At 53.7% G+C, this 11481-nt stretch overlaps 1 protein-coding gene across 1 annotated transcript; it reads left to right on the top strand.

Annotated features, from left to right (window-relative positions):
* The first annotated feature begins 657 nt into the window (after positions 1-657).
* LOC102946651 (cathelicidin-3-like) lies at positions 658-6006 on the top strand. Its single transcript, XM_043541725.1, is given in 5 exon segments — positions 658-1001; positions 1004-1041; positions 2569-2679; positions 4749-4832; positions 5739-6006. Coding segments are annotated over 5 exon segments (447 nt in total). The 5' UTR covers positions 658-877; the 3' UTR covers positions 5829-6006.
* Positions 6007-11481: the final 5475 nt, after the last annotated feature.

Raw genomic sequence — 11481 nt, 5'->3', positions numbered from 1 at the left:
GCAGAGGACGGTGCCTCCGGTATTTAAATTAAATGGCTACTGGGGATCTGATTTCTTTGCTGGTCACTAGATGACCTCCTGAGGTCCCTTCCAACCCTGATATTCTATGATTCTATGATAGTTAGGTATCCCCAGCAAACCAGTTATTCAGTCTTTTTGTCTTGGGCCTGGTCTACACTTAAAAATTAGAGCAACCTAGCTACGTCACGCAGAGCTGCGAACAATTCCTTGCCCTGAGTGGTGTACTTCGGTCAGCCTCACCCCCGGTGTAGAGGTGGCTAGGTGAAGGGAAGAATCCTTCCATCAACATAGCTGCCACCTCTCAGCGAGATGGTTTAACTACACAGACAGAAAATCCCTCTTCCATCGTTGTGGGAAGCATCCATACTAAGGCCCTACAACGGCACCACTTCAGCAGCTGTCGTGTAGACAGGCCCTCAGACAGCTATCCATAAATGTCAGCGACCGTGATTAGAATAGTGACTATTAGCAAGTACAAGCCGGTCACCTCTGCTCTTCTGTCTTACCCCGTTATTTGTAATGGATGCAGTTCAAGCTGTGAGAGGCTGTCCATTTTCTGGTTGCAGCTGCGGGGTGGGGGAGTGGCTTTTGTCCCCTCAGTTGATTTTTTTGCTCCCCTTATCGCCCTGACAGACACGCGGCAAGGTTTCGAAGCCCCTCTCTGTGCAGGCACCGGCTCGCTGGCTGACAACACTTTCCTGTGGGAGAAGGGGAAAGCCACAGCTTTGAGGAAGAGCTGCGCGCAGAATGAATAAGCCAACCATTCCCCCTTTGCACAAGGCTGCTGAAGAGGCAGCTTATATAAAGTGCCCAGGCACTGCACTCCCACCTTACCTTGAAATGAAGAGGACCAAGGATGGTGAGCTGCTGGGCGGTCCTGCTGCTGCTGCTCAGCGTGGCCACTGCAGTCCCCGTGCAGCCCCCTCAGCCCTACGAGAAGGCCATCGCCCGGGCCATCGACTTCTACAACCAAGGACCGACGCCTTCCGCCTCCTTACAGCCACCCCTCTGCCTGAAGTGGTGAGTACTGAAGGGTTCCCTTCGCTAGCTGCTGTTTGAAACCCAGGCAGGGACCCGGTGAGACATGATTCTCCCTGACCCTGGGCCCCCGTCCCCTCTCGCCCGGATCACTCGGGGCCTGCTCCGTAGCCCGTGAAATAGACTCCAGTGTGGGTTGGATCAGACCCGCTGGCCTTTCGCTGTTCTAACAATGCTGAGAAGCGGTGTGGGCCGGTGGCTGAAACACAGGATTGGAACTAGGGGCCCCTGGATTCTCAGCCTGGCTCTGCCACTGACCTGCAGTGTGACCTTGGGCCTGTCCCATCCTTCGGCTGCCTTGTGTAGTTAACTGATAAACTCCTTGGGGCAGAAATCTCTGCTTGTTTCTCACTATATGCATGCACAGGGATTAGCTCAATGGGCCCCCCCATCTTAGAGGAGGCTGCTAGATGCTAACAACAGTGATGACCCTCTCAACTTTGAGACTTCACACTCCCCCAAATTTACAACTCAGCAGCAACCTCCTAAGGGCAACCGGTCCCACTCCACTAATCAACCTGTCCTCAGTAAGAATATCCAGCTCTCATCTAGCGCTTTGCATCAGTAGCTCTCAAAGGAGGCCAGTAGCATCATCCCCGTTTTACAGATGGGGAAACTGAGGCACAGAGAGGGGAAATGACTTGCCCAAGGTCACCCAGCAGGCCAGTGGCACAGCCAGGAATAAACCCCAGCTCATTAGGAATTAATGAAGCCAGGATTGCTTTCTATCCCCAAAACAACAGACACTGAAATAAAAAGGCATTTCAGAAGGGTTAACCATGGCTGGTCGTGGTGGTGGGGGTGCTGGTGGGACAGGATTAGCCTGACATACTGCACTCAGGTAGACACTGTACATACAGCATTACTGAAATATTCAAAGCTGGTTGAATGGTGCAGTTCTGTCCTATCAAATCCTCAGCGCTACATCTCAAGTAAATGCAACATTCATCCCACACTAATGAATACCGGTGGATTGCTTCAATATGCATTTATCACATCACATCCGAGCTAAGGATTAGACACTGACATAGAGACTAGGAACAACAGGAGTTATATAAATTGGGGTAAATTTGTATAAAGGGTACAAAACTTTCCTGTTTCAGGGTTTAAGCCAACCACTACCTGCTGCAAGTTATGGACACCTTTCCTCTATGGCAGGTAATTGTCCAGTAGGGGACTTTGATACCTTCCTCCGAAGTGTCTGGTACTGACCAATGTTGGAGACAGGAGACCAGAGTAGCTCACTGGTCTGATCCACTATGGAAATTCTCACAAGTAAGCTCACTGCAGAACATTGACACAAGGCTATCCTCTGCCTCCATCCGCCACATGATACCTTGCTTCATACCCAGGGTTTCAGTGGGACTGCTCGTTTAAGGGCACCAAGGTTGGGTCCCAAAGGCTCAGGCTGCATTTGGTGCATGCGCTGAACAAAGGCAGTGGTTGAGCCCAGCGTGAAGCTACTCACCACCAGACGGTTATCTTGTTCCTTTACTGGTTTTCTCTTAGGCCCAGAGCACCGTATCGAATACTCTTCAGCTGAACTTCACCATCATGGAGACCACGTGCTCAGCGTCAGACAAAGCCCCTGTGGAGCAATGTGCCTTCAAAGAGAATGGGGTAAGGAACAGCTCTGGGGGTGGAGATATTGCCATGTTCTCTTGTTTAGCGCACCTCTGCCGTGATGGGCAACAAGCTCTACTGAGTCCCTGAGGGCTACAGTGGACACCTGACAGGCTTTCACTGCCTTTGGCGTTACATTGTGATGTTATGAACTATAATGATCCAATGAATCATCACAGAACCTGTTGAGCCAGATTCACTGCTGTAAATGAAGCTGCAGGTTTCTTTTGCTTGTTCCAGCAATGAATTTAGCCCGTGAACAGGGGTGCTGGAACAATTTGAATAGTGGGGGTTCTGACAGCCATTGAACCAAACTGTGTAACCCCTGCATATAATGGAAACCACTTCAAACCAGGGGGAGCGGCAACCCCCCCAGCACCCCTATTCCAGCACCTATGCCAGTGTCATACTCACAACTCAGAAAGATCTGTTCTCAGCTTCACTCAGGTCTGTCAACCCACCAGCCCTAGCAGGGCGGCAAATTATGCTGAAGATCAGGGAAAAAATGTCTGTGACCCAAGACAAAAGATGGAAGCCCTGGAACTAGAGATTCTGAAAATGGGGCAGGACAGAGGGTTAAAAAGTTCCTGGAGAGAACAAATGACAGGGAAATGGACCGAGTGATGTACTGGTTCTCTGCCACCTCTGCCCTCTGATATATATGTGTGTTTGTTTCAGGTGAAGGGAGGGATGCAGATTCCCAAGGGTTCGGCAAACAATTTCACAGCCAGAATTTCAAAACCAGCCTTTCGTTTTGGGCGTCTCCATTTGTGGGGTGCTTAGCTTCAGGCATGTAGACACCCAAAGTTAGGCACCTGCCATTCATTGTTAGGCCCCTAACTAAGCATTTGACTTTCAGAGGTGGCGAGTGCCCACTTGAAGCCCCAGTCGAAGTCAATATGAGCTACGGGTGCTCTGCACCTCTGGGGAAAAAAAGCACAACACAGACCCACAGTTCCTAACTTCCCCGAATGTCTTCAGCAGTCCCCAGACTGACTGAATATCAGAACAAAGGGAAGGAGCCAGGGAAGATCGAACAGAAACATATGAAAGAAGTCAGTAAGCAATGCCAGCTGCTGACCAGATTTCACCTCAAACTACAGCAGCTGCATGGTCTAGTGGACAAGGCAGTGACACAGGGTGACCAGATAGAAAGTGTGAAAAATCGTGACGGGGGTGGGGGGTAATAGGCGCCAATATAAGAAAAAGCCCCAAATTATCAGGACTGTCCCTATAAAATCAGGACATCTGGTCACCCCACAGTGACAAGACACAGATTCAGTGACTTAGCGCGACAGGAGGGGTGAGGTCTGATCCATACGTGCCTGAACACCTGCTTCCAGATGTGAGCGGTGGGGTGGTTTCCATCAGGAGAGAAGAGGAGGGTGGTTTTTCTGCTAAACGGATCTGTTTTGAGTTACTGCACCATGTGCTACAAGCCGAGAGAAGCACCATTCTATTTCTTTCCGCTTTTCGCACAAGAACCAGTCAAACAGATGAGCAGAAACAAGACCCTCCTCTCCCCCCATGGAAACCCCCCGCATCTAAAAGCGGACATCCAGGAACCTGTCGATCTGACCTCAGCCCACCTGTGGAAGTCAGGTACGTCAACACTGCAGCCGGGAGCTAGCGGCTGCCGTGTGAACCCAGCGTCCCCGGCAGGGTGCACTCAAGCGATCTCTGCACTTACAACACTACAGTGGCACCGCTGAAGGGCTGCCCCTGAGCTGCTGCAGTGCTTCAGTGTGGACAGCAGTGACGGGCAGGGTTCTCCTGTCGCCGTTGATGATCCACCGCCCCAGCTAGGTCGAGGGAAGAATTCTTGCACAGAGGGCCCTGCACAGAGGGCTAGGTGGGCATAACTACATCTCTCAGGGATGTGATGTTACCCCGAGAGACGTAGCTACGCCGCTGTAAATTTGCAGTGGAGACCAGCCCTCAGATTCCCCTAGATCTACCTAGATCAAAGCGACCTGGGGTATCCCTACGTGAGCTGCAGCCATACCGCCCCAACTGCCGTTTAGACAGACTCTACGCTTTTGTCTCCTCCTCTCCCTCCCTTGCAGCTGGTCAGAGACTGCTCAGGACACTTCTCCACTCAGGAAGCATGCCCTGTCCTCGCAATCACCTGCGACGTCGCCCCTCCACAGGTGAGCTGTCCAACCAGATGATTCGGGGGGGCGAGGGAGGGGAGAACTTATACCTTGAACGAGTGGGGCTGGGGCAGCATCTCCCAGGGGTGAAAATGCCAGTGGGACATCTCCTTCTGCTTTGGGTACATTCACCTGAAAACACACCTCTGCCAAACAGAGAGAGGAGTCAAATCCTCCCCCTACCTGGGACCAAGACACCCCAGGGAAGGCGGATGTCCGAGATGGCTCTTTGTCGCTGCACGGCCAGGTCTAACAAAATGAGTGTGTGGGTTTCAGCAGAAGATGCCCTTAACCTCACACTACAGACATTAGGTCCCATGTTGGCTTCCCGGTCTCCCCACAATAGGATCTGCCTTAGCTGGGATGGGTCAACCCTCAGTCCAAGCCGTAGAGCCTCATCCAGACATCAAGTGAAGTCCATGACAGTCTTTCCAATGAATTCAATAAGCTTTGTTTCGGCCTGGAGAGAAAGTAGTACATGATTTGGATCTCCATAACGTTTCCCCAGAATATCAACCCTCCAGCTGGGAATCCCGGTTCCTCCCCAGCACAGACCCCATTAGTGTGGTGTCATCCAGCAGCCAAGAGAGCTTTCCTCCTGAAAGCGAGCCCTTTCCCCAAGTGCCCAGCAAGAGCCCCAGCTGCTATGGCAGTCGCTTCTCCCGGGACGTAGAATTCCAGCCATCCCTTCCTGGCCATTCCCAGCTCCTCTTGGTCTAGCTCCAGCCTCAAACTCAGCTCCCCAGCAGGGGCTGCACAAAGCCTGTTAGAATAGGCCTCTCCCCTCGCCCCCCAAACCAGCCCTCAGAGATTTGGCAAGGTGCAGATGATGAAGTGGAACACCATTAGAAGCCAGGTAGGTCTCCGTGGAGATGCTCACATACTTCTTTTCCCCCCATATAGCCAGTTCGCGTCACCAGGTGGTGGCCCCTTGTGCGCTTAGGCGCAAAAATCATCGGTCATGGCATTTCCTTTTTCCACTCGAAGAATTAATCCAGAGATCGAGGAGGGGAATGCAAGCTTGGCAGACCTGTCTGTGACCCACGCTGGAAGCTTACCAGGAATCAAGGCGCAAGTCAGAACCGCCTTAGGGATCGCACTTCTCCTCGTGGCCTAGCTACCCCCTTAGTCCAATTGCATCTGCTAGGGCTTCCCTGTACAATAAACGGCTGTTCGCAGACCCATATGATTGTGCATGTTTCCCCTCACCCCTTGCCTTTCCACGCTGCCGGGAGAAGGGGCAGGAATCAATCCCGCACCTGTGCTTGGGGGCACTGAAAAGCCCCCATTAGACACCGAGCTGCCCCTCCTCCCCGGCCCATTGCCAGGGAGGGACAGAAGCCCAAGGCATGGAATAGCTTTAGCATCTGGACTTCAAGTCCAGCAGGGAACTGAGTCACCGCGCTAAGCCCAGCACGCGGGCAGAGCCAATGTAAGAGGCCCGTACCCTGGACTCACCGAGCTTAGTGACATGGACCTTGGGCACCTCTTGCTTCCATCACTGCAGCTCCAATGGTGCAACCAGCCACGCCAGGGCCCACCAAGTTATGGGGGCCCAACCAGGATCTGATTTCAAATGCAGGAGTCCCAGGCTGGAGATCTCTGGGGATTCCACCCCTGACTGGGTGGACAGGACCCAGGCATCTGGCAGCCTGTATACGCACTGCCTGAAGGTGTAATCAGATCATAGATAGATAGAACCCAGGCGTCCGTGATCCGCGGGGAGGGCTCTCTGTGCTGGTGCTGCAGGGGGCTGCTGGCCATGGAGTGCTCCTGGATCTAGCCCACATGTGTTCCTGCCTCTACCAGCAGTTACGCCACAATGCTCCACAATGGAGAGAGGCCCCGGAGGAGAGCAGGACCCGCCGGCCATGCGGGGCAAATGGGGTGGCTAAGATGGGGTGGGGAAGTCTGTTTGGAGTGGCTCCAGGCATGAGCAGCCAGCAAGGACAGATGGGGAAGCCGTGGTGGCACTGCAGCACTGGGAACATGTGGGGGGCCCAGCAGGCAGAGACAGGGGACACAGGCCCCCCTAGAGATGAAACACAAGGTAAAAGCACCGGCCCCTTTGTATGGGGTGGGGGGTGGAACGGGGAGGGGGAGGTAGATTGGAGCCAGAGGGGGACAGGGGAGGACAGTGGGAGCAGAACTGGGGGTCTGGACTGGAGCTGCTGAGGCTGGGGAAGGGGACACGTGGAGCTCAGGGGGTCTGGATCAGAGCTGGGTCCAATGCGGGATTGGAGCAGCTGAAGGGATCTGAGGGGAAGGAACTGGGGGAGGGCTTGTGGGGGCCTGAACCAAGGCTGGGGGTGGATCAGGGAAGTGGGGTCAGGAGGGGAGCTAAAAGGGCCTGGGGCAGGGGAGATGAGATCAGGGCTGGGAGAGCCTAGGGCTGGACTGATGGAGGCTGGAGAGGGGTTGAGGGAGAGCTGGGGATGGGGCGGGGGCTGGAAAGGGGACCGGATTGGGGCTCTGGGGAAGTGGGCTGGAGGATGGTTATTAGTTACTGTACTTGTACCGCCTTTGCACCCAGAGGCCTCCAGCGACACCAGGGCCCCAAGGCGCTAGGTGCTGTACAAAACCAGCGTGAGCAACGGGCTCTGCTCAGAAGAGCTGACAGGCTGAATGGCCGAGACAGACAAAAGGTGGGGGGGGAAAGGAGGCACCATTAGCCCCAGTTTACAGAGGGGGAGCTGAGGCCCCAGGCCAGACAGGGAGTCTAGGACCTAGACTTCCTGATTCCCAGCCGTGTGCCTTACCCTCAAGACCAGCCTTCCTTTCCTAAAGGCTGGAGGAGCTAAGGGTCTGCAAACTGACTCCTAATTGGGGTGGCTGTGCAGGGGAGTCTCCCTCCTTTTGGCGTGTTGTTACTGGCTTTCCAGAGGCTGCTTTTGGGGGTGGTTCTGTGACTGGCCCTCCATCACTGACCTGTCGTTGCCCCAGGCCTCGGACTGGCCCCTCTCTTCCCGCAGGCTCGGCTGCCGTCAGGCTGAGCGACTCTCCCCTCCTGGGGTCATACGGCTGTGAAGCCAGCCGTCGAAGGGTCTGGTTCCCTGAATGTGCTGCCCCGTCATATCAGAGCTCAGTGGTGGTGAGCAAAAGGGCTCCCACCAGCTGGGAGGAGCAGAGTGAAACGGGGTGGGCGGGGAAGGGGGGTCAGCTCGCGCTGGCCCAGCCGAGGGGGATTGGGAGCTGGGGGGCAGCAAAGGGGAGCTCCCTGATGACTTGAATCCCTGCCCGAAGGCCGCTCTGAAAGTGCTCCAGCCTCTCAGCCCCCCATTGTGCCTGCGAGGCAGCCCCACGTCAAAGGGTGGCCAACCCCTGATGCTGCTTTGGAGAATGGGCCACATGGAAGGGACACCAGTCTGGGCTGTGGACCCAGCACTTGGAAGATGGAAACGCAGAGCCCCCATTGCCCCCAGGGAAAGGAGCAAGAGGCAGGAAGAGAACCCCGGGCCTGCGGGATTGATTTCACAGCATGATAATCCGTTATCCCCATCTCTCAGGGACACCATGGAGGATTCATACCAGCCCGGGGTTTGGCTGCCCTCTTGTGGCCGTGTTAATTATAGCCGGTATGGGATGGCCGTGATGAGACATGGAGTCTGGAGTCTGCAGCATCCAGGGTACTTGGCTCAGTGCTCCCGGGATGGCCTGAAAAACACCCCGTGCTGCATCCAAAAGGCTTTACTCCAGCACTGCCATCACTAGGTTGTTATGTTCTGGGGTCCTGAGAGGCCCCAACCAAGAACAGTGTCCCATTGTGCTAGGTGCTAAGAGAGTCCCTGTCCTGAAGAGCTTACAGTCTAGAGAACACAAAGTGAAGGAGGGGAAACAGAGGCAGAGAGAAGATCAGCAGCTGAGCCGGCAGCAGACCCCAGTTTCTCTGGCTACTAATCCAGCGCTCTATCCCCTGGACCATGCTGCCTTCCAAGAGCCACCAGCGCTGGTCTGGTCTTTCTTTCCTCCAGAGCGGGGGGCCGCAGAGCTCATTGGGACTCAGCTGTGCGACATACTGAAACTAAACGCTGTGCGGACCTCCCAGGTCACCCGGCGCTGCTCCAAACCAAACTAGCTGACTGACGTTTGAGCCGGTCTCCGAGCAAGCCGCAGCAACGGGCCACAGGCCCCGTGCATGGTCTCAGCGTCTTTCATGGCAGCGGGGCTTGTCTGAACGATGCCAGCTGTGGTGAGACCCAGGGAGCGGGGCTGATGCACGTGTCCCAGTGGAGACCCGGGCGGGAGGATCCCAGCAGCAGAGACAGGTGGGCTGGAAACAGCAGCAAACAGCACTGGGAAGGCAATGACTCAAGTCAGGCACGCTAAGAATTCGGGCTGGTTCACCCTTGGGCAATGAATCATGCTCCCAGGAACATTCCTGGGACGGTGCAAGGCTCCCTGACAGCCTCTCTGATGAATACCAGGTAGGGTGAACTTACCCAGGATCCCATCCCGTTACTGACACCAGAGGCCACTGCACTTCCCAGATGAGAACAAGACACAGTCCTGGGGCTTTAGATTTCAATCTAAACACTCATTAATTACTATTAAGGTCACACCCAGAGGTCCCATTCAGGATCAACGTCTCATTGGACTGGGCCTGTTCACACGCCAAGTAAAAGACAGGACCGGCTGTGAAGAGACTAGTGCCATAGAGTTCGGGGCAGGATCTGAATTCCTTGGGCTTCCTTGGGATTTTACTTTAGGTTCATCAGTGCACCAGTACTATTAATATTTGCTCTTATTCAGGGCCTTTAAGGGTCTCTCTCTCTCTCTCTCTCTCACTCACACACACACACACACAAGTTGGCTGAGTGGCAGCTGATTTGCTTTGCAATAAGTGAAGCTTCCTGTGGGAAGATCACTCAGGGACCCAGAGTGAAGATCCAGTGACTCGAAGTTGAAGTCACTCATGTTAACTTTGTGTTAACTCTCCCAGGAGGGGAGAGTCGCTCGACCTGACAGCAGCCGAGCCTGGGGGAAGAGAGGGGCCAGTCCAAGGCCTGGGGCAATGACAGGTCAGTGATGGAGGGCCAGTCACAGAACCACCCCCAAAAGCAGCCTCTGGAAAGCCAGTAACAAGGTGCCCATAAGTAAGGTGACCGTTTTAAACAATGAGGGCAGCTGAGCTCTGGAAGAGCTCACCCAGGGGATGTGATGGATTCTCATCTCCCAGAGCCTCTCAATCAAGAGTGGCCATCTTTCTGAACGGCCGACTCTGGTTCAGTCACAAGCTACCAGGCTTGGTGCAGGAATCGCTGAGTGAAAACCCCTGAAACCCCAAGATGGAGTCTAGAGACATGTGGTCTGGCCATATGCCCTTGTACAGTCACAGCAGCCGTTACTTGGAGGCCATCTGTCGTGTTCTCAGGAAGGCTCCCCAGGTGGGAAATAAGCTTCTCTTAAGGCCTATTGTTTTTTCTTCATGGCTCATTGCCCTGAATAGGCCCTTCCCCAGCAGCTGTCTAGACTGAAAGCATCTTGTCTAGTGGGCATTACACAGGTGTAACTACATTTGAAATACAGATACATGGTCAATATTCACAACTTCAGATACAAAAATGATCCATGCATACAAACAGGATAATCATATTCAGCAAATCATCACTTTTCCAGTGACACCTCACATGACTTATCTTGCATTATAATTATGTCATAACCCTATCATAATACTATCACTCCGAAGAATATTGATTGCAGTGTCACACCAGACACCTGGGAAATAATTCTCTGGAGTAACTCAGAGCCCGGCCCATCCAGTGTCCCGTTTCCAGCCATTGGCGATATTTGCTACTATCTGCAGCCGCCGATCGGCTACATGCCACTGGAGGCAGTCTCACTGTACCCTCCCCTCCATAAAATCATCAAGCTCAGTTTTGAAACCAGTTAGGTTTTTCCCCCCACTGGGAGTTGTAGGATCTAAGACAGTTTTTAAACAGGCGGAACTTAAAGCCCTCCAAATCCCCAGGTGAACGCCGCCCAATGTTTAGAAAATTCACAGATCCGGATCTAAATTTGAAAGCTGTTTCCAATCTGCATCACAGGCCAAACCCAACCCCTCGGTAGGTCCAAGTGCCTCTGAGCGGAGGAAGAATCAAACTCTGGATTCGACCACCCAACGCTAACGGATAATACAGTGAAGCAGTTTCACAGGACACTTCCCCATGGCAGGAATTCTGCCCCTGCCTTCACTCGTCCTCGCTTATCCTGGTTTCACACTTTCTAACAACACAAGGAATTCAGGGCCAGGTTTTCAACAACACGTGCCATGGAAAGCGGGTAACTGCCCATAAAAACATGATTGGCTAGCAACTGCTGAGCAGAATGACCCCATTTGTGTGCGCACTTATCCATGCAATTCATTATTGATCCATGCAATTGCAGGAACGCTCATGTGCCTAGCTTTCTGGAAATCAGGCCCTGATCCCTTACAGCCATGAGCACCATCCCTCTACGGGCAGGCAATATGCAGGAGATATTGCAAATTCTATGGGATGCCGAAGCCCCGGTTGCATTTGATCAAGCAGGGCAGGAGTGTCTATTTCCACATTCAGCATTAGAGAAAACAACCAGGACAGTAATGCTGCATGACATCTGGGGTGCGGGCCCCACCATTCACCTGCCTGGGGTTCTGTTCGATCTTATG

Source organism: Chelonia mydas, chromosome 2 (genome assembly GCF_015237465.2).
Source record: "Chelonia mydas isolate rCheMyd1 chromosome 2, rCheMyd1.pri.v2, whole genome shotgun sequence".
Lineage (NCBI taxonomy): Eukaryota > Metazoa > Chordata > Testudines > Cheloniidae > Chelonia > Chelonia mydas.
This window is presented reverse-complemented; position numbering and strand designations above follow the sequence as displayed.